Source organism: Cuculus canorus, chromosome 3, assembly GCF_017976375.1.
Source record: "Cuculus canorus isolate bCucCan1 chromosome 3, bCucCan1.pri, whole genome shotgun sequence".
NCBI classification, from domain to species: Eukaryota; Metazoa; Chordata; class Aves; order Cuculiformes; family Cuculidae; genus Cuculus; species Cuculus canorus.
Window position 1 is genome coordinate 32,631,329 of NC_071403.1, and position 22,668 is coordinate 32,653,996.

Sequence of the window (22,668 nt, forward strand, 5' to 3'; positions counted from 1 at the left end):
TTTTGAAAAGCTTTAGTTAATAACTTGCATGTTATCAGCCACTGGGTGTTCTTGTTTTGTTGTGTTAAAATTAATAACAAGGGAGACATCTAATGGCTATTATCTGTACTACACTATTGAGAACAAAAAATCTTGAAAGAATCACCTTTCTTAAAGATGGAGTATTTGTTGCCATAGTAACATGAATTTAGATTCCCTGATGATAGAAGCTGGGATTGCATCCCATTCATTTGCATTGATTTAATACCTATTGTTAAATTTTCAGGGAGTGTCAGTAGTAAGATAAAAAGTGAGATATTATACACAATTTACAAAGCATAAATACCAAACCTGGAGTAAAATCACAAGCGTTTTTATTCTCTTCCTTGAACAGCTAGAACTGAAACTTTTCTGTTTAGGACGTGAACTAGGATGCTTCGGAGTACTGTTGGTTTCACTTGGTTTTAAGCAGGAAAAACATGTTAACTTTTGCCAAGCCACACTCCAGCATCTTCAGCTCTCCTCTTTCAAATTGGCATTTTTTAGAGAGAGTGAATATTCACCTCAGTTATTGTTCAGATTTATCCAACAGTTCATCCTATTATCCTATCTTATGCAAAAATTATTTAAGAATCAATTTTGACTAATGCAAATGAAACCTCTTTCCTCTTAGAACTTTCCTGTGAATGTCTAGACTGGTTTCGGGGATGGAGGAAACCCTGTGTTCAGCTGGCATAGGAGGCTTCTGCCTTTCATTATGGTTGTACTGGGGGTGCTGGCAGAGAAGTCTTGCGTTGAGAATTGGTCCCATCCCTACAAGAATGGCAGGGAATAGCATGTTTCCCACAGCTTCCTCAGAAGGGGAGGAACAGACGCTGATCTCTCCTCTCTGGTGACGGTTGACAGAACCCAAGGAAGGGACAGGAAGATGTGCCAGTGAGGGTTAGGTTGGATATTAGGAAGAGGTTCTTCACTTTTCAAAAACTTTTGGTACACAAGAAAAGATCTTACAATAACCACTGTAGGGTAGTCAGTTGCAAATGCATTTGCGAAACTTGTGAAATGGGTAGTGGAATTTCTCTGATTGCATTTTGTGTTCCAGGGAAAACGCTTCTATTTATTGTAAAGTAAATACAGGCAGACTATTTAATACACTACAAATGCAAGAAAATGCATCTGTTCCCTTTATCTTTGCTAATTTAATGCAACATGTTTTTATATTTTTCCTTTGATCATGTTTAGGTGGCCTCATTCTTCTTTATTGGCTTGATGTCTATGATGATTCCACTCTGCCACGTCTTTGGAGGTCTCATTGCTGTCTGCCTCTTCATGGGCCTGTTTGATGGGTGCTTCATTTGCATTATGGCTCCTATTGCCTTTGAGCTTGTTGGGGCTCAGAATGTCTCCCAGGCCATTGGATTTCTATTAGGACTCATGTCGATACCTATGACAGTTGGTCCACCTGTTGCAGGTAGGTATGGGTATGGTCTGCGCCTGTAAGTGCTTCTGTGGGTGCATGACTTTTAGGTCATGTTTTCTGTTCTGACTTCATAGGCAGTGCACTTACATACTGAGAATTTCCAGTGTGCTCCCGAATATATGGTGAATTTAACTGCTGCATCTAGGTTATTAATTTACTGTACTCTTTGAAAACTGCTTCAGTCTTTTTTTAAAATAACTTATGCAAAGTAAAACATTCCTCAAAAGAAAGAGAGATTTCCAGTTGGATTGAGGATCTGACGCTTTCCATGCTGTTGAGGTGACAGCGTATGTTGTTTGTGTGACAGAAGAACTTCAAATTAGAACTTGAAAATTAATTGGACTCCAAGATTTGCTCATGCAAAACCAATTGTGAGGATAAAAGCTCCAGTCACTTTAATTGCTTCTTATAAGTAGGAACACTGGCTTTTTTATTCTTTGTTGGAAGATGGTTTAACAAAGTACAAGTTTTGAAGATGAAAACTGGACGTTCCTTGGGAGCTAGAAATAGCTTAAGCTGTAATCCTTACCACTGATGATTTGAAAATCATAATTTACTGTAAGGTCTTGAGTGCTACTGAAAGATACTTAGTAAGACTTAACTCTGAACTACTCTGCTCTTGGGAGACCTCAGCTGGACTATTACATTCAATTCTGGAGTCCTCGGCACAGGAAGGACACGGATCTATTAGAGTGAGTCCAGAGGAGGGCCACAAAGATGATCAGAGAGCTGGAGCATCTCCCGTACGAGGACAAGCTGAGAGAGGGGGCGCTTGTTTAGGATAGAGAATAGAACAAAAGGCTCTGGGAAGACCTTATAGCAGCCTTCCAGTACTTGGAGGGGGGGCTACAGGAAAGATGGGGAGGAGCTCCTTTTCAGGAAGTGCAGTGATAGGATAAGGGGAATGGTTTTAAGCCAAAAGTGAGATTTAGATGAGAGATTAGCAAAAATTTTTTCCTATGAGGGTAGTGAGGTACTGGCACAGGTTGTGCAGAGGAGTCATGGATGCCCCATCCATGTGTTCAAGGCCTGGATGGATGAGGCTTTGAGCAACATGATCCAGTGGAAAGTGTCCCTGCCCATGGCATGGGGGTAGGAACTGGATGATCTTTAAGGTCCCTTCCAAGCCAAACCACTTTTTAATGAGACTACCAGGAATGCACTGTATGCAGTGTATCTAGAAAAAGATTAAGAGACGCCTTGATCAAAGGCAACTGTTAACAAGAGGGAGAATTTCTCTGACTCCTTGCAAGATTCAAGTGCTGGAGAAGCTGAAATAAGCAACTTTCAAATATGAAATATGGTACATGGCTATCAGTGATGAGTGGTAATTAAGCGGTCAAGTGGTGACAATACCAAGTACTTAATTACTCAGAGTCTTTAAATCAAGTCTGGAATACCTTTCTGCCTATATATACACTGATATTTGGCCATCAGGTAGTTTCGTTAGTCATAATAATCTGTGCCAGCTCCCAAGTTTCTAAAATCAAAGAAAAGATGTTTTTTGCACATTTCAAGGCCCCATTACTTATCAGTGGTAACTTTCTGTCTTTCCAGGTTTCCTGCGCGATCACCTTGGCACCTATGATGTAGCATTCTACCTGGCTGGAGTCCCTCCTCTTATTGGCGGAGCTATATTGTGTTTCATCCCTTGGGTCCATGAGCGGCAGAAGTTAAAAGAAAGAGCAAAACCTGTTGATGGAGAAACTACTGAGAAAATGCTGGAAAATGAAAACACTTCAGTGTCAGGCACTACAGAAAAGCCAGACAAAGAAATAGAATCTGGTGTTTGATGCTTTCTTTTCCTGTACCAGTCCGACCTTCTACTGAAGCTAATTTCTACATTCTGCCTGAAGATACTATAAGATACTAAAGGAGTTTTGAGCAGCTCAAATTGCAAAACTGCTATAAGAAGCTTTTATACCATTGAACTTTTTTTTGGATGAGTTGTTGAGTTTGATTTCAAGACACATTTTCAAGGTATTTCAAGTTTTGTAGCACTAGTGTGTGTGTGTGTGTGGTGATTCTGCATGTGAAAAGAATATTTTTCTAATTCATCAGAACCTATTTCTGGAAGTGTGAAAGCTGCTTTTGGCGCACTACCTAGGATCCTTCAATGAATTTTATGGTCCATCCAATGCAGACACCTGTGGGTGTTTGTACTGGAAAATGGTAGTAGCTGCTATGACCGATTTGTTTTTTTTGAAGTTTCTCATGCTGTTTTAGTCTTTTACAGTCCTATATAATGAACACGAATATGCATCTTTGATTGCCTCAAGTCTTGCTAAAATCCTTAGAAAGCTAAATTATTGAACATATGTTTCATTTTCTCTACATATCCCAGCCTGCTCAGTTTGCTTAAGCATTCACCTAGTTTTGCATTGCTCCAGCATTTCACAATAGCCCAAAGAACATGAAGGATGACATATTTGATGGGTACAGGTTTTGAATATGTGCAAACTAAGCTCCAAGTGCAAACACATTTGGAAATAAAGCTGCTGAATGATAGATTTCTTTTTTTAATGGGTGAAGGCAATACTATTAATGTATATGCATACGTTTTTCAGCTAAACCTCAGAACAGCTGGTAGTTTTGAAATTGTATTGACAGTAATACTTTGGAGCAGTATTGTGAATTAGACTAAAGTTCAAATTATTGTTGTTAGGTTCTGTTTTTTAGTCTTAAAAACAAGACAGCTTTAAAGAATACACTGAATACGTGCAATAGTAAGTTTTTGATGTGGAAATATCACAATGATGTACAACAAAGATATTTGCACTAAGTGAACATGCAGGTTTATTATAGGTCCTTATGGCTGTGTTGAGTTGCATGTAGGATTTAGCTCCATGTTTTATTCAAATGCAAAGAAACGTCTTTGCATGTCCTGTTGCTTTCTTAACATACTAAAATGGGCCTATTACTTATGTATTCTTAGGTATTATGCACTGTTTAACAAGTATGTATTTCTGAGAACCTCTTTCTCTGAAAAATATTTGAAAGCATAATACTTTGAGATGAAAACACCGCTTTTCAGTTTATCATAAAACACTTCCAAGTAGACTGTTCATTTGTAGATACAGAACAGCAGTGCAGTGGAATAATGAATCGTTCTGTTTCAGGTCCATTCAATACTAATCATTCTTGTTTTCTTGCTTAGAAGCGTCATAAGAAAGAGTAAATTAAATGTGATCTGAAGATAAGATGCACATTGAAGTGCATTTTCTTAATCAGTTAAATACCTGATCTTTATATAAACCAGAGGCATACCATTTAAAAATTATAATCTTTATTGTCTTTTCTGTTCTTATTAATTTTCTTTCTCCACAGTTGTAAATTGCTCAGAAAGCCCATGCACATGTGTGATATAAAACATCATGTTAGCAATACTACTGCATAGAATAACGTTTACATCTATCAAGTCATAAAAGTCCTTTAATTATTGGAGACCAAAGTTTATACTTATTTATATTAAAGAATTGCAGTCCTTGCTTTACATGAGTGAGGTTTAAAAGAATGGGATCGTAAAATGTTAGAGTTGTAGGGGAGGGACTTGCAGGTGGAAAAAAAATCCCTAGTCTGTAAAACAGAGCTCCTTTTCGGTTCACTTGGACTTGTTTCTGCACCTCATAAGTGCTAAAAATTTCATTATAATAGTCATAGTATTGTTAACTACAATGACTACAAAATGCTGCCTTCATAACAGAGATTATGTTGACGGCTTATGCTGATCTTGTCTGGAGTATTTCTGTAGAACATGTTATTCAGTATTATCTTCTATTTGGGCAATACAAAAGGTGTTAATTGTGGTGAAAACCTCATTTTCTATTGCTTTGTTATGAAAAATTATTCATCCCAGATCTTAAATTTAATCTGTTTTAGCTTTGAGGTTTTAAGCAAAAATAAGGCTGCTTTTTAGCATTAATTCAATTTGAAATCATTGTGGTCAGACATCTTGATGTGATTGTGGCATCTTTCCTTACCTGCTACTCTGTATCTATGTAAATTATTTGAGAGAGAATATAAAATAGTTGTTGCTAAGTTTTAGAAATTATACAGAAATAGTATAATGATAGTATAGACTAATTATTGCCATACCCTTTAGAAATGTATTCATTCCAAACTCTCATATTTGAGTAACTAAAAATGTAAATTATGCTCACAAATATGAAGGACAGCTTTTAAAAAAGAAATATAAACCCCTAGAGACTCCAGGAAGAGGGTAGGATGAGTGAATAGCAGTTTAGGAGTGATTACTATGGTAAAACAGCTATTGAAATGTGGGTCAGGCAAGAGGGAAGCAGAGTTAGGGGTAGGAGGCTACGCTGGTGTGGTGATATTACAATAATTGAAGCTATCAACACTGTTAAAATTGGGCAGGTTTCGGAAAGAGCAATTTCAGGAAAGGTAAAATAATAAAGTAAATTAATACATGAAAATTCAGTTGGCATCTTTACTGTTAGCTTGCATCTATGAGGGAAATGTCCAATAAAGAACTTTTTCTATTGGACATAAGCAGAAGATGATAGTGTCCTAAAGCTAGGTGAGATGCAGCTGAGATTAAAGCAAAGATTGTTTTTTTAGTGGGGAGGCTAACTAACCACTGAAAAACTTAGAGAGATACTGGATTCTATATGCCCTGAGGCTTTAAAAATTAAGGTAGCTGTCTCCCTTTAAAAAAAACAACAAAAAAACCCAACCCAAACCACAAAACCCCCAACACAACTTTTTAGTACATTATGAAAAATATTATCACATACTGTAGTAGCAGTTGCTGCTCTGAAGAGAAAAAAGCACCAGTCAATTTTAATTTGAGTAAATGTAAACTTTTTTGTAACAAAATGTTATTTTAGGTGTGAAAACCAGTTTGTAGGAAACCTGCTGAACTTCTGTTTTGATGACCTAAAGCAGGGCAGATTTCATCTTGTTTAGGGGTAGATTCTAAAATCTAAATATTTTAAATATTAGAATCTAAAATTCTCAATATTCTAAAATACCAGATTAGTTGGAGAAAACCCTTAGCTCATTGAGATGTATCCCTCTCTTGAGAACAGTTCAGAGTACTTTTCATAGACTTTGCTCTCCCATCCTACGAACAGAGTAATCCTCTTCCTTTTTCTCCATTAAATATTCTTAGGCTAAGCTTAAGAAGAAATTGAGTAGAATGAGGTTAGTTTAAAATGGCTGTGTGACATTTACAGTCCTGCTCTGCACTGTAATTTAATACACCAGATCTTGAAACCTAAGACTAATTTTGAGCAAGACGTTGGTGTTATGTATGGCGAACGTGTCTTTTCAGTAGGTATGAGCTCCTTGTAAATCTTAATGTATCTGTTCAGTAAAGAGTCTGAAGTAATGAAAACCCTTTAGGTCCTTATTTACAGCTCAGCTATGCAACAATATATAATAAAAAAATGTTGGATGTTCTCTGGCTACATGCTAAAGGACCTGTACGAGTCTCAAACTAAGACTTCAAATTAACAGACTCTTCATTATAATTTCTTTCATGCAGATAGTCATTCAGCTTTAACATTTTTTTTTTTTTCATAGAATCATAGAATAGTTTGGGTTGGAAGGGACTTAAAGATCATCCAGTTCCAACCCCCCTGCCTGGGCAAGGACACATCCTGCTAGACCAGGCTGCTCAAGGCCCCATCCAACCTGGCCTTGAACAACTGCAGGGATGGGGCAGCCACAGCTTCCTTTGGCAACCTGTGCCAGTGCCTCACCACTCTTGTATTTTAAGTTTTTCCAGTGCCTCACCACTCTTTTTTCTAAGCTTACTTTCAGTGACCATTTGTGAGCTTTCCTAAATTGCTTTCTGGAGTCAAAGATGACATAGCCATTCCGTGGCTCTCCTTCAGGGAATATCCAGTATCAGATGAGCTAGATGACTGACGCTTTTCTCCTTTGGCACTTCACGTATGATGTCTGGGCATATACATTCCCCCTCCCGTTTGGAGACACTGGACTGTCTAAGCTGCTGCACACCATCTTAGCCATGGATAGTGCTTCCCTGCCTTCCTTTCTCGGACTTCCTCCCTGCATTGAACCTTTGAAAAGCCATAGCCTGACAGCCTAGGCAAGCTGTTGGGAAGTGTGAGGCTGAATCAGCTCACAAGAGTTAGTGAAGGCAGTTCTCGCACATGCTAGATGAATGCTTTGATCGCAGGCTTATGATGTAAAAAATGGACGCTACCTACTGTTTTAAAGCAAAAAATGCCCTTTTCAGTTCTTTGCATCAGGTAGTACATGGCAAAGGGACAGGAGATGCTTCCTTGCAGCCCCGAAGGAAGTATCTAAGGATGGAAATCAACGTTACTATCCTTAAGATCATCCTTACGGGTTAACTTAAGCAGCCGGGTTCTCACTGTAATGACATGGGGCAGCTCCCTGTTTTGCCGCTTGCCGTGTGGGAGCCCACAGGACAGGCTCTGCCGCCCTCTCTGAGCAGGGAGCAGAGGTGCTGCCTTGTTAGGTGCCCGATTGCCCTCCAGGGAGCTGGAAGTGTTATGGAAGCTGACTTTTAATATCAGAGTTAAGATGCCTCAAAGAGTGTATGTGTTTACCTATATATAAATACAATGTATTTTGACCAGGACGTACACAACCATTCTGCATTTAACTACAGGAGCTGTAGCTTTGGGAGGTGAGAGACAGCTAGGGGAGAAGTAATTACTTTGGTTTGTGCGTTTCACTGTTGACAAGTACAGCACCATTACAGTTCCAGTCAGCCAGTGAGTTTCCAGTCATGTAAACCTCAGCATATTTTCAGTATGTTTTTTAGCCTTGTATGTATTGCGTCAGTGTTTTTAATGTTTCACAACTGTGTATGCTACGATTAGAGTGATTTTATACTAAAATGTGTGCCAATATTGCTAACACTGACATGTTTAAGTATCTTTATAGACATCCTATTTGGTATGTTGTTTTTGATATTAAAGGATATATGTCTTGCTAGCCTTAACTCCATTCTTTGAAGTTCTGCTTTGTTAGAAGGATGAGAAGTGAATGTCTAAATGTTCCATCATGGTGCTAAAGTAACTGTGATCAGTCTCAAATTATTCAGAATAAAGATGGTAGTTCTTAAGTGCCCCGTTTGTTACTGCGTGTGTAGTTTTTAGTCTTGTTCTCCTGTAAAACTGGTAATTTTTTAGAAGTAATTGTGTTATATTCTGATAATTATTGAATCTCATGTACAGAATTTTATATAAAAGCCTTTACAGCTTTTATTACCACTGTGTTCTGATCGGAATATCCCTGTTACATTTGCTCCTAAATTAATGAGGTGCAACCCATTTCATTCCAATGGCACTGACGATCCATTTTAAGACCAATGATTTACAAATCTAAACTGCTGACCTCTTGAGTTACTTGTTTGTGAAAATCTTATCTACTCTTATTTTCCATTCTGAAGTTTAATATCACACTTAGAACACTTTTATTCACAAAAAGCAAAAGTAAACTTGATGGAGGGAAACTGTTGGAATAAATGTCAGTGGTGTTTTAGAAGAATTCTGTATATTCTGCTTCACAAAATGCCAGTGTAATTCAGTTGGACCTTTGATCATTCACTGGCCTATTACCAATTTCACCTTGACTCCCCTTGGCAGTATGAAGTGTTTCCTCATTAACAGCTTCAGTAAATCACAGTTCATTCTCCTTTCCTTTGTAGTAGAGCCAAAAGTTTCCCTTTCTTTAATAAACATATCTGACAGCAGGAGGGAAACATTCCCATTCCGCCGGGGGTTGTTCTGTGGACTCCTTGTATTAAATTCATTAGGATTTGAAAAAGATTTGCTCAAAACCTTTGTAAGAGCCTGAGTGCTCTTGCCATTTGTACGCTCCTGAGGTATAAAGCCTCATGGAATACATCTCAAATACTTCTGTATAAGAAGCTGGTTTCAAACAGTCTTTATCATGAAAGCTAATGAACGAAGCAAAACAGTGACGTAGAAAAGTGGTTCGACTTGTATAAGATTTTCAGAAAAAAGATCATTTCAAGTATAAAATAACAGTATTTGATTTGTATTTCTCTACCTGTGGACTTGATAGGAAGCCTTCCTCTGAACCTGTTGCCAGGATATTAAGGTGGCTGTTAACAGATTTACACGTTATCTTGCGTGGTTGCTTGTTGGTGCTTCCCCCCCACACACACACTAATGCCCATCTGTCTGTCCCCTGGGGTCCCCTGAGTTGCAGCTTCACCTGCAGGAGCATCGCTGCAACCTGGGCCGTGGCTGCAGAGTCCGGGCTGTGTTCTTCTGAGTGACTTAAGGAACACAACGAGGAGGAAAAATATCCAACTCGGCCTTGTCTCGAGTTGCTTGTCAGGCTTTAAAATAAGAAGGTAAATCTTTTTTCTGCAGAGCAGCACTCGCGTGCGGCGGGGCCGGGAGGGCACCGGGCAGACGTTCCTTGCCGTGTTCTGAGCGGGCTGGTGCGGCTGGGGCTGGGGCTGGGTAAGACATAAGGAGGAAATTCCTCCCGATGAGGACGGTGAGGCACTGGCACAGGTTGCCCAGGGAAGCTGCGGCTGCCCCATCCCTGGAGGTGTTCAAGGCCAGGTTGGATGGGCTGGTGGGAGGTGTTCCTGCCCCTGGCAGGGGGTGGAACTGGATGATCTCTAAGGTCCCTTCCAACCCAAACCGTTCCATGATTCTACAATTCAAGCAGGCAGCGCTCAGCGCACCCCGCTCCCACCGCCCCGGTCGCTCCTGAAGACCCGCCCTCGGGCGACGGAAAAACAACCGCAGCGGGGCGGGAAGCTCGCGGCCGCCCTGCCCTGCCCCAGGGCCGCTGGCGCGGGGCACGCCGGGAGTTGTCCCCGGGGCCGCGGTCCTGCAGCCGGTGTGAGCGCGAGGCACGCCGGGAGTTGTAGTCCATTGTCACCGGAGCCGCGGGCGCGAGGCAGGCCGGGAGTCGTAGTCCTCCCGCTGCCGCGCGGGGGCGGGTCCGCAGCGCCGCGTCGCGAGGAGCCATGGCGGCAGCGGGGCGGCGGCAGCGCGCTGGGCTGGCGGCGGGGCGGCGGGCGGGCGCGGCGCGGCGCTGGGCCGTCTCGGTGTCGCTGTGCGCCGCGTTCTTGGGGCTGGTGAGCGCGGGGCCGGGGGCGGGCGGGGGCGGCGGCGGCCCGCGGGGTCACCCCTGGCACTGCCTTGCAGGGCATGAGCATCGCCGTGCTGGGCCCCACCTTCCCCAGCCTGGCCGCCAACGTGCGCAGGAACGTCACCGACATCGCCTACGTCTTCGTGGGCCGCTCGCTCGGCTACCTGGGCGGCTCCGTGCTCGGCGGCGCCCTCTGCGACTGCACCGACGCGCTGCTGCTGCTCGGTGAGTGCGGGGCCCGGGGGGCCGGGAAGGGGCAAGTCGGGGTGATCGTCCCTTCACATCGAGGCCGGGCCCGGCCCCGGCCCGCCTGGAGCGAACCGGCCCCCGTGAGAACGGAAACAAAACACAGGAAACTGCCCTTCGGCTTCTGGTTCCATTTTCTGGGGAGACCTCGCAGCTTCCAGCAGTTAAAGGAGCTGCAGGAGGGCTGGGAGGGGGCTCTTTTTCAGGGAGTGTGGGATAGGGCGAGGGGAAATGGTTTTAAGCTGAGAGGGGGAAGGTTTAGACGGGAGATTAGGAAGAAACTTTTTCCTGTGAGGGCGCTGAGGCACTGGCACAGGTTGCCCTGAGAAGTCACAGATGCCCCATCCCTGAAGGTGTTCAAGGACACGCGGGGTGAGGCTTTGCACAACACGGTCCCGTGGGAGGTGTCCCTGCCCATGGCAGGCGCGTTGCAACTGGATGATTTTTAAGGTCTCTTCCAACCCAAACCACACAGCAGAACCCCCGGCCATTGGTCATGGGGAGGCACCCGCTGTGGGGAGAGCTGCGTAAAGCCCTTCTCTCTCCTAAAGCTCATCGGAAGTGATCACCTTCCTGTACTCGACACAAGTGCTAAGACTGGTCACAACAACCCCATGCAGCGTGACAGGCTTGGGGAATAGTGTCTGGAAAGCTGCCCAGAGGAAAAGGATCTGGGAGTGTTGGTTGACAGTGGCTGAACGTGAGCAGCAGTGTGCCCAGGTGGCCAAGAAGGCCAGTAGCATCCTGGCCTGTGTCAGAAACAGCGTGGCCAGAAGGACCAGGGAAGTGATTCTGCCCCTGTATTCAGTGCTGGTGAGGCCACACCTTGAGTAGTGTGTTTAGTTTTAGGCCTCTCGCTACAAGAAGGACATTAAGGTGCTGGAGTGTGTCCAGAGAAGGGCAACGAAGCTGGTAAAGGGGCTGGAGCACAAGTTTTATGAGGCATGGCTGAGGGAGCTGGGGTTATTTGGTCTGGAGGGGAGACCTTAGTGTTCTCTACAACTACCTAGAAGCCTATAGAGAGATGGGTGTTGGTCTCTTCTCCCAAGTAGCAAATGGTGGAATGGGTAGAGGTGGCCTTGAGTTGCACCAAGGGGAGTTGGATTGGATATTGGGAATGATTTCTTTACTGAAGGAGTAGTGAAGCTTTGGCACTGGCTGCCCAGGGAAGGAGTGGAGTCACCATCCCTGGAAGAGTTCAAAAAACGTGTGGATGGGGCACTTCAGGACATGGTTGAGTAGGCATGGTGGTGTTGGGCTGACGGTTGGACTGGATGATCTTGGAGGTCTATCCCAACTTAATGATTCTCTGATTCTAGTCTATGATTGTCACCTGGAGGGCCTTAACCAAATATTTGAAATGGAAATTACGTTAAATACCACCAGTGATTGTGGCAACTTGTTGCTCAGTTGCTGCCTAGCTCTGAAAATGCTTAAACTCTATAGGAACCACAGCTCACAATCTTAACATTTTTTTGGACAAGTGGAAACTCTCCTTGGTAGGAGCGCAGGCCTGGCTTCGTCCTGGCAGAGCAGGGTCACTTGGCTGCCAGGTCACTAGGAGCCACACACACACGGGAGATGACGTGCTCCTTTCAGACTTGTATTAGGGTCTTGTTCAGGTAGAGATTGTCGCAGCACACCTAAAATAGTGGAAGCCATGTCTTTTTTTCTCCTTTCAAATGCAGCGATGGCAGTACGTCTTCTCTGCTCTAAGTTAGGGACTAAAGTAGATACCAGGCTCACTCTTTTCCTTCTCCATCCCATACTTTTAATTGGGGAGATTCAAAGAGAACTGTGCCTTCCTGAGGGCTCTGCTGTAATCACAGCATCAGTTCAGAGAATATGAGAAGAGCCGTTTTCTGTGTGTAGTGTTTGAGACTCTTATTACCCCTGTATGCCTGTTTCCTGCTAGCAGAAGTAGTCATGTCATACGACGTTTCTGTCGCTTTTCTTTCCCCTCACCCCCATCTTCTTGTCTTCATCTCCCTGGATCAGTTCTTATTTATTCTTGTTCTAACTTGCCTTTATTTGGTCTTTTCCCCGTTCTTTTTCTCTCTCCTCCAGAACACCTGTAAAGTAGGTTTCCTTTAGGCCTCTTCTTACATTTGAAACTTGACCTTCTGTACTGGAACTAACACACCTGTGGAGGTGAATATTAACTTGAGATAGTTTAGTATTTGCTCCTTTTCCTGAGGTATCACACAGGAATACTCAGAAAATTATTGATCTCCGGTTTGGTAGTGCTTATGGCAAAACCATTGTTTGAACGACTGAATCGTCTCTCATTTCTGTCATCTGAAGGCTGCCTGTAAGAGGCTTTGGCTTGTGTAGTTTTATCTCCCGTCTTTCACAGAATCACAGCATAGTTTAGGTTGGAAAAGACCTTTAAGATCATTGAGTCCAATTCCTAACCTAGCTCTTCTAAGTCCACCATTAAACTATGTCCCTAAGCACCACCTCTACATGTGTTTTAAATACCTCCAGGGATGGTGACTCCACTACTTCCCTAGGCAGCCTGTGCCAATCTATGCTTGACAACCCTTTTGTTGAAGAATTTTTTCCTAATATCCAATCTAAACCTTCCTTGGTGCAACTTGAGGCCGTTTCCTCTCATCTCGTTACTTGGGAGAAGAGACCAATGCCTTCTTTGCAATCCCCTTTTAGGTAGTTGTAGAGGACGATAAGGCCTCCCATCAGCCTCCCTTTCTCTAGACTAAACAACCCCAGTTCCCTCAGCCGCTCCTCATAAAACTTGTGCTCCAGACCCTTCACCAGCTTCATTGCCTTTCTTTCAGCTTTTGACACTGGAAAAAAATTGAAGACGTAACCTGTCTTTGTCAAGGAAGCTTTTAAGTACTGATCTTCAGGTGTAGAGCTGAAGTGGGCTACTGAGAACTTGCTGAGAAGTTACGTTTCAGCTTGGAGTGGGGCATCCGAGAAGCTGCACATAACACACCCCACCTTTAGCTTTTTCTGCATGCTAGCCTTCAAAAATATTTTGAGGCATGTATTCCAAGTATCTCACTAGGGCTTTAGAATTCTGGATATTTTTTTGTCCTTTGTTGTTTTTCTTTGGGATTAACTAAAGGTCTTAATTCCATCAATCCCCATTGACCTTTAAGTGTCTGCCCCACCTGTGATCAAGCATTGATTTGGAAAAATAATAGAATCATAGAATAGTTTGGGTTGGAAGGGACTTTAAAGCCCATCCAGTTCCAATCCCCTGCCATGGGCAGGGACACCTCCCACTAAATCAGGCTGCCCAAGACCCCATCCAACCTGGCTTTGAACACCTCCTGGGATGGGGCAGCCACAGCTTCCCTGGGCAACCTGTGCCAGTGCCTCACCACCCTCATGATGGAGAAATTCCTCCTTATGTCTAGTCTAAATCTGCCCCTCTCCAGTTTATACCCATTGTCCCTCGTCCTAAGATAAGCCTGAACTGGTACAAGCTTTCTAAAAAACTAATACTGTATATTTGAGATATTAATTGCAGATTATTTTATTATGAAGGTGATTAGAAGTATGGACTGTAACTGCTGGATTTCCTCCCAAACTGTAATGAAGATAATTTCCATCTGCTAGAAGAATTTTTGAAATGCCATGTTGTAAGCATAGTTAATAATAGCAAAGTCAATACTGTTAGTGAAATGCTGCTAAATTTATGATGAGAAATGTTGTAGTTCTGTCTCTTAAAACTCCAGAAATCCCTTGGAATACATCCTTCCTGTGAGAACAGAATATAAATGAAAGTCAGCATTTTTATACGGACGTTCTTTTTTTGGCCAAGGAGCGGTTGCTTTAGAAGATTTTAAGAGTTTAGTGATTTGTGTTCTTTTAATTGGAGGCAAATTTAATGCTCTGAAGCTCTCAGAGGGAAAACTTCATACTGTCCAAAGCCACCTTTTATTTCTTTTGTGATAAAGTAATATTTCTAGGTCAGAAGTTTGCAGGAGATACTGAAATGGTGCTTCTAAACCAGAAGTTTGCAGAAGATGACTTCTGAGCATTCTAGCAGGAGATGCTACTCCCTTTGCAAAGAAAGCTTTGGCCAAACAGGTTTTTTTTGTAGTGTTCATATATCCTGATGAAGTTCCTTCTTCCCAAGTGAAAAATGATTCTGTTGAACTTTCTAGCTGTTTCTGCCAGTCCTGAATCGAGGGGGTTATGTTACATCACCTGTTAGGATTATGTGTAACTGCAGTAGTGATGAATGTGTTTGCATTTCTTACTCTTTGTTTGTTTTTCTTGCTCTTCTGTATGTTTTATAGTTTAAGTGGAAACTGTATTACCTGGGGTTTTTTTTGTTGTTTTTTAACCTTTCCAGCATTATCCATGTTTGGAACAACAGTTGGTCTTTATGGGATACCCTGGTGTAAGAAATCCCTGCTGTTAACTGTCTTAATGTCAGTCATTGGAGCTTCCATGGGAATTCTAGACACAGGTAAGGGACCACGTGGTCCGATAGTTCCTTCACCAAACAAATTGGAAAGGTCAAGCTCACCAAAGCTGTTCCTGGTATTTCATGTGACAAATGAATCTTGAATTCAAGGTGGGGAGCTGCTTTACCTGGATGGGATTCTTGGATTATTCTGGTCCTGAGACTTCTGGTGTTTGTGTCCCTGTAACTGGTCTCCCTTAAGGGGCCTGGAGCGCTGGGTGTCCCTCGCTTCCTGGATAAGATCAGTATGCATTTCAGTGGGCAATCACAGATGTAAAGCAAACATCATGTGCTTTTGAAACAAGTGTTTTCTTTATGTTACCCATCTGCAGGAAGCTAATTGGGTGCCGTCTGGATCTGGGTTAGCCCTGAGCAAGCCACGGTGTTTGAGAGCGATTCTCAGAGTTGCTGTGTTGGACAGTTGGCCACCTGAACCTCGCCAGGTGGGATTTGGGGAGTCACAGCAGACAGACATCTACTGCTGTAGCTCACTTAGAGCACCATGGCATCCATCTCCCTGAATAAATGGAGATTTGCCGCTCTCAGCCAGCCTCACTTAACTGTTTGGGAATACGTTTAATTCTGTGCTCCATATTGTAAGTCTTTGGCACGTGCATCCTGCAGATGGACCTGGAAAGCCACTTTTGCTGGAAATCTGTTCAAAACCAGTTTCTTAGTAGAGTCTCCTTATTGGAGGAGGATGTACCAGTGGAGCAGCAGAGCCAGTGTCTGCAGGTGCAGCTGGAAAGGTCAGTTATACCTGAGGTATGAATGAAAAAGAAATTCCCACAGAAATTAGGCCATTAGTATGGCTTAGGAAGGATGATTTGGGGCTGGCTGGCTGTAGTAGGCAGTTCAGATGCAAACTCTTCTGGGCATTGCTGCTGTACAGCGTTTTTTTCCAGTGGATGGGCTCACTGGGTAGGGAGGCAAAGGTACACAAGCCTAAATCTCTTACAGGCAGCGTATAGATGATGGAAATGAGAGGGCATGGTAAGAGACCCAAGCCTGCTTAGAGACCACTGGGTAGCGCTGGCATACTTGCAGGTGGGGACAAGAAAACAAAAGTCTGTCAGCAGTGAAGTGTTCTGGCGTTGCTGTGGAGGGTGGTGGTGAAGCTGCAAGAGGCGGCCACTCACCTGCCACCACTCCAGTGATGTGCCAGCAGTGTGCTGACTTCCCTGGCTTTCTGAGGGAGTCTGTGGGTACTTAACTGGCCAGCAAGGTATGACTGGATCTGGTTGACCAGCTTTGAGCCAGCCTTATTTCTGAGTAGGAGCTGGCTAATGAATTAGCCTCACTATCCAAACAGCTTTGGAAGCATCCCAGCTAGGGCCTGGTTTTGGTGGCTTGGCTGGTAGGCAACACAGAGGAGAGATGGCTGCGCATGTGAGCCATCTGCATAATTCCATGGAGCCTGAGGGAGCTCTGTTAACACTGAAGGGAGTGTGGTACAGGATCGTGTAGTGAAAAAGATGGTTTTGCATGTCATGGGTGATGCTAAATAACCAGAGTGCATAGGTGTATTCGTTGCCTCTGCTAGGATCATTACACATGGCACTTGTTTTAAAAATTCCTCATATGGGAAAACCTTGTCAGCTTATTGTCAAAATGCCTTCAGTGGGTAGGCGTGCTGCTTGGAAGTCAGACCTTTGAGTCAGGGAGACTTCCCAGCAGGAGAAACTCAAGTGCAAGGTAGTAGAGTGTAACTGAATTAATTTACAGGCGTTAGTGCTGCGTGACAAGGGTTGCTGTGCTGTAGCACAGGAATTTAGTTACTGCTCTTATTTCCCTGCACATTTCTCAGGGACTACTTAAAAATGTCTCTCTGAGATCTTGTTTTGTAGCATTATTATTGCTCTGAGGGTGTTGTCGTTTGTTCTCTGCAGTGGCATTGCTGTAAACCTTTCTGCTCATGGAGAGTCATTTGAGCGCCGTTGGGGTAGTCCCAGCCCATCAGAAGGAAGCAATTCTTGATGTTTCCTGGGATGTTGTTTAATGAGGCCTTAGATTCGTAGCGTTGTGTGTTGTTGCTTTTAGAACTTACAGAAATGAGAAGCAGTTATGTTTGCTCTTTGAAAAAAGGATGAAAAATGATGCAAATTGTCGAGTAGGGTCATTAAGTGCAGCTGTTGTGTGGTTTTGCATTCCAGCGGCCACGAATGCCCTCCTGAAGCTCAGTCATCGCATGGGTTTAAGAACAAAATTTCACTTAACTCCGATTTTGCACATTGTATTTGCTAAATCTGCTATTATTGCAAATTGAATTGATACAGATTACAGTTTGGATTGTCTCTTTTTTTGTTTTTTCTTAACCAATATCTAGTTTCAGACTAGAATCACGGACTCCTCCTCTCTCCGATCTGCAGGTGGCAATGTACTGGCACTGAATACCTGGGGATCAGAGGCTGGGCCACATATGCAGGCCTTGCACTTCAGTTTTGCTGCTGGTGCGTTTGTGGCTCCAATCCTGGCTAAAATGGCCTTGGGAGGCTCAGAATCTAAAGACCTTCCAGCAGGTGGAAAGACAAATGAGTCTGTCCCAAGGTCTGTGCCGACAGCACCATCTGCATCAGCTGTGTCAGTGTTGAAACACCACTTCGGTGCAGACTTTTTGTGGTCCTACGTTGTCATAGGGACCTATCTTCTGTTTGTTTCTTTTTTATTTTTTATTTTGTATTCAAAGGGCAACTCGGCTCGAGACAAATCAAAGGCCGCTTCGCAGAAAGGCACATTTGCCAAATACCACTATGCCCTTATTTTTCTTCTGTTCATGTTCTTCTTCTGGTACGTGGGAGCGGAGGTCACTTATGGCTCTTACATATTTACTTATGCAAAGGTCTTTGCTGAGATGAAAGACAGTGAAGCAGCTGCTTTGAATTCTGTCTTCTGGGGTGCGTTCGCCGCTTGCCGAGGCTTGGCAATATTCTGTGCTGCTTGCTTGTACCCCGGCACCATGATCCTCCTCAGTCTCGTAGGCTCAGCTGTCTCCTCTTCGTGCTTGGTCTTCTTTGCGAGTTACCCGGCTTCCCTGTGGGTTGGAACCGCCGTGTATGGAGCGTCAATGGCTACCATCTTCCCCAGTGGCATCTCCTGGATAGAACAGTACACGGTTGTTCAAGGAAAATCGGCTTCTCTGTTTGTGATTGGAGCTGCACTGGGTGAGATGTGCATTCCTGCTGCAGTGGGATATCTCCAAGGAAGGTTCCACCACGTCCCTGTGGTTATGTACACTGCCTTGGTGACGTCCGCAGTGACCGTCCTGCTCTTCCCTCTGATGTACAAATTGGCCAACTGTCCTGGTGAGAGTGATTTGAAAGATCGGAGCGAGAGCGAGGACCAGACAGCTTTGTTGTCAAACCCAGGGCATAATGGGGATGAAGAGGATGAGGAGGATGCAGGAGAGTGGAACGAAGCAGACTTTGAGGTAATAGAAATGAATGACACACTGAGGAACTCTGTGATAGAGACCTCCCGTAAAATACCAGGGGACTCTCCGGCCGAAGTCCCTCTCCAGCCCCATCTGGACAATGTTCTGCACGATTCTCCAATGGTTGCTGGTGGCTCCCCTGGGAGGAAAACTGTGAGTGTTGAGCGGGAGAAGAACGATTAAAGTGAAAGCTGACTTTTTTTTTTTTTTTAAGGAAAAGCAATTGAATCGTAATTTTTCTTGCAAAGTGGTTCCAGAATCCTTTTATAGCAGCGCACAGCTCGGTGTGTTCATTTCTGCATTTGTCTGGCCCTTTCTCCTCTTTCATTTTCAGCCTGCAGCGGCGCATTGCAGAGCCAGAGCGTCCACCAATGACTGGGGTAACCTGATAAGATGTATGGGCTGTACCAAAAATGTTAAAATGAGACGTTTTCTAAATGTGAGATGCACATTGAAGTAATGTTTGCTGTGATAAGAACTAACTAGGAAAGAGAGGACTGCTCAGGCTCAGGTGTTTAGGGGGTGGGTGGCACCAAACTTTCTTTTAGCTTGTGGAAGAGGAATCTTTCTACTGCACTGACAGTTTGTATGACATAAACCAGGAAATCAAGTCCAATTGCAGGTGATGCCCAGAGGCTGCAAATAGGAGAACTTCCTGCCAAACCGTATAATTTGCTGTTTCTGTCACCAAGACAAAAAAAAATCCTCCTAAAAATTAATTTTTATGAGTGGAACCGTGGCTCTGGGTCATTTAAAAGTGGTTTATGGGAAGAGGGGGTACAAAATGGGTCGTATTAATCTGCTCTTATGTGTATCTCTGATTTACCAGTTAAAGAGTGGTTACAAATCTATCTAAAGTACTAGTGATTGCACTTGTGATTTTAGTTACTGCACTACCTTTGAAATCAAGACATGCTTGAAGGAGATGAAACTATACAGATTACTTAATATATGGTATTGCCATAGGGCTGTGATGTTTTTGAGCCAGTTGGTTAAATTAAGGTTATACCAATTTTTCTGGCTTCCTGTGGGCAAGACTTTAACACAGTGATGTGTTAAGATGAAAAATCTGAAAACGAGAGGGAATTATTGCCAAGACAATCTGATCAGGTTGCACTGTGCAATCGCTCGCCCTGACGACTCGCAGGCAGGGGTTGCAGCTGTAGGTTTGTGGCTGCTGAGTGGCAAGCCGAGGGCAGGGCCGATCGTTCCCAGCGCTCCCAGCAAGAGAAAAAAACCAGCTGCTAATGACACAATCAGGCTCTGAAACCACAGTCTTGCAATTTGTCTACTTGAAACTCCTGATTGTAGGTTAAGTATTTTTTTTAAGGCTGCGTGATCAGAATGTGGTCATGTTTGGTGATTTTCCACTTTGCACTTTTATTACTATTTTTCCGGTTTAGGAGTTTAATTTAATAACAGAAGAGCTTTAGGTGTAACATAGCACAGAGTTGTGGCTGTTCAGTGTGTTTCCAGGTCTGGGTTTGTTCCCTCTCCTGTCCCCCAGTTGTGTACCCTAGAATCTCATGGCTTTTTCTTTTCTTCTGAGAAGTCGGTAAGGTCTTGTAGAGAAAACATATAATTTTTTTGCATCTTGCCATGCCAAAGGGCCTCCCTCTCACTCTGCTGTTGTCGCCTTAATGCTGTTGTGGTTTTTCCGGATGATACCTTTTTTTCCCCCCTGGTGTTTACATGCATTTCTGTGGCTCCTTTCCCAATGCAATGCATGAACCTGCACTTTAAATTACAGACTTCTTTCACTCACTGCACAACGGTCCTCTTCTTTGTATAAGGTACTGAAGAGTGCTCTTAAACGTTCTGTTCTTGGTGGCAGTGACAGCGCTTGTTCAGCTGCGTGGCCGGATGTGTTCAGCTCTGTTTCACACGTAACAAATGAAGGGGTGTGGCAGGGGCAGTGACTCATGGGAGCGCAGACTAAGCCTCCATTCCGTCAACTTTCCTTTCCCCTCCTGCGCTCTACTGTAACCATTTTGTGTGTGTAGGGAGCAGGGGTGTTAACTGATAGAAAGGACAAATCCTGTTGGTGGATGGGGGGTGCGATGGTGACACCTGCTTCTGCTCCGCCTTGCAGGAGTTCCCAACAGCCCTGGGGAGCTCACGGGTTTCCTCTGGGGTTGCTGCAGGACAGACAACAAAAGATACAGAAATGGTTCCATGGTGGCTTCCCGCAGACCTGCCATCCACAGGCCTCACCTGAATAGGCAGCAAGGTGAAGTTTCCCCAGACCTCAAATCATGTTGCCAGGGGAAAATTTGTTCAAGAAACACACCTGGGAAGCAGGAAGATTTAAAATAACATCCAATTCATACACCAACTTTTGGAATTAAATTCCAATTTGGAACGTCCCACACCTAAGCTTGTTCTCAGGGATATTTTACACATCTTGCAAAATCAAGTACTAAAAAAACCCAGAAAAATGAAATTAAAGCCGCAGAAGGAAAAACATTGTAACCTCTCTGAAACTTGCCCGCGTATTGACTGCTTCAATATGCACGGCTTATTTGTGTTCCTGACTAACACCTTCCCAACAAATGTAAAAATATGGTGGAAAACAAAGATTTTGTTTTTACTGGCTGTATTAATTCCTGTGTGAGTCACTTGAATTCATCCCCTTTTGCCCCCTTAAAAGCCCATGTTGTAGGAGTGGAGCAACAGCCTGGAATGCCAAGGTCAGAGCAGCATGTGGCAAGAAGTAAGGGATCCAAAATGCAGTGGTAAGGAGACAGTGGAACTCTCATTATTGTTGTATCTTGAAATGGTACCATGTAAAATGTCCAGTTGATATGTGGAAACTCTTGTTTGGATCATGTCTAAATTTTGAGTGAGCACTTAGAACCTTCAGTGTCTCAATTCTGGCCTCAGGCTGGAACTGGGATATCCTTATAGCACTCGTTCTCCTCATCCCCTAAAAGCATGCTGTTAGTGGCAGGGGCTGCCCTTAAATGAAAATGAAATGGTTAAAGCATTTAATCTTCATGGTTAAGATTAAAACAAATCCAGGACATTTCCAACAATGAATCCAGCTCACAGCAGTTCTACACACACTTGGATGTTCCAGGCTGTAGCTTTCCTACAGCCTTTTCTTGGATAATGGTATTCCTCAAGGCTTCTTTTTAGGGAATGAACATTAGTTGTCACCTGTTTTAATTCCATTTCAAAGTAAAGAGCTTCTTGGCACACGCAGCTGAAGGGAGGATGTGTTTACAGTGTGGATCTGCTCACGGTGCCTTTGAAGTGACAGGTCCTCCAGAAAGCATCAGTGCTTACACTTAGGTGTTATGGGTTGACATTGAAGTAAACTTGGGTTACTTTCACTTTACCATTGCCTTGCTTATCTTAGAAAAGTCGTCTCAGTGTTGAGGACGAGAGCTGTGGTCTGTGGATCAGATCTCTGAATTTAATAAGAATCCTGCTTTTGTCCATAAAACCAGGAATGGGTTGGAGATGAGCACTTGTCCATTTCTCTGGCGTTAGAGGTAACCTCTTACAGTCAAGCGTTATTTACTAGTTTTATTTCTCCCTGAAGCGCTGCCCATTGATGGATTGTGTCACAAGCACTAATGTGTAGGCTCTGGCATTTGCACTTTTATTTGGCCTGTGAACAATGCTGAGTGTGAGGGTGGCCAAAGTTCTGTGCCTTGATGGTTTTTTTTCTTTAGTTTCTTTGCATAAAAGCACATCACCACCTGTGGCTGTTGTGTTCTATATTGAAGAGCTTTTATCCTGCTGGGTGTGGGTTTACATTGCACTGCATTCTGCGAAATGGAATACTGATTGTATCGTGAATGTAATAAATTCTTAACTGGAGAAGGCACTCAGGTTCCTTGATGTAAATAAAGTTTTCTTCTATTTTTCAAAGGTGCTCTGGACTTCTAAATTTAAAACTCACTCCTCTTTTGACTAATGGAAAACTGGGAATGTTTCTCTTCTGGTTTGGGGATGGGTGCCAAGAATTGACACTGAGGC

At 43.5% G+C, this 22,668-nt stretch overlaps 2 protein-coding genes across 3 annotated transcripts in view; both read left to right on the plus strand.

The window, feature by feature from the left end:
• Nucleotides 1-3,254, plus strand: part of SLC16A10 (solute carrier family 16 member 10) — a 72,572-nt gene extending 69,318 nt beyond the window's left edge. The window contains exons 5-6 of the mRNA XM_009564850.2: nucleotides 1,222-1,450; nucleotides 3,017-3,254. Of these exons, the coding sequence (XP_009563145.2) occupies nucleotides 1,222-1,450; nucleotides 3,017-3,252 (465 nt within the window). The 3' untranslated portion in view covers nucleotides 3,253-3,254. The remainder of the gene's footprint in view (nucleotides 1-1,221; nucleotides 1,451-3,016) is intronic.
• Nucleotides 3,255-9,527: 6,273 nt separating this feature from the next.
• Nucleotides 9,528-22,560, plus strand: MFSD4B (major facilitator superfamily domain containing 4B). 2 transcript variants are annotated; one of them, XM_054061907.1, is made up of 4 exons: nucleotides 9,528-9,806; nucleotides 10,618-10,786; nucleotides 15,138-15,254; nucleotides 17,621-22,560. In XM_054061907.1, the coding sequence occupies exons 2-4, from the start codon at nucleotides 10,621-10,623 to the stop codon at nucleotides 18,862-18,864; spliced, it is 1,527 nt and encodes a 508-aa protein (XP_053917882.1). In that variant the 5' UTR covers nucleotides 9,528-9,806; nucleotides 10,618-10,620; the 3' UTR covers nucleotides 18,865-22,560. The 2 variants fall into 2 exon arrangements, with proteins under 2 accessions (XP_053917882.1, XP_053917881.1); XM_054061906.1 differs by lacking the exon at nucleotides 9,528-9,806 and adding an exon at nucleotides 10,395-10,547.
• Nucleotides 22,561-22,668: the final 108 nt, after the last annotated feature.

What these genes read in the sequence shown, in the direction of transcription:
- MFSD4B (XM_054061906.1), top strand. Translation starts at nt 10,437, where the DNA reads ATGGCGGCAGCGGGGCGGCGGCAGCGCGCTGGGCTGGCGGCGGGGCGG. An exon ending in CGACGCGCTGCTGCTGCTCG is followed by an intron (nt 10,787 to 15,137) that starts GTGAGTGCGGGG and finishes TAACCTTTCCAG; the next exon opens with CATTATCCATGTTTGGAACA. An exon ending in CATGGGAATTCTAGACACAG is followed by an intron (nt 15,255 to 17,620) that starts GTAAGGGACCAC and finishes TCCGATCTGCAG; the next exon opens with GTGGCAATGTACTGGCACTG.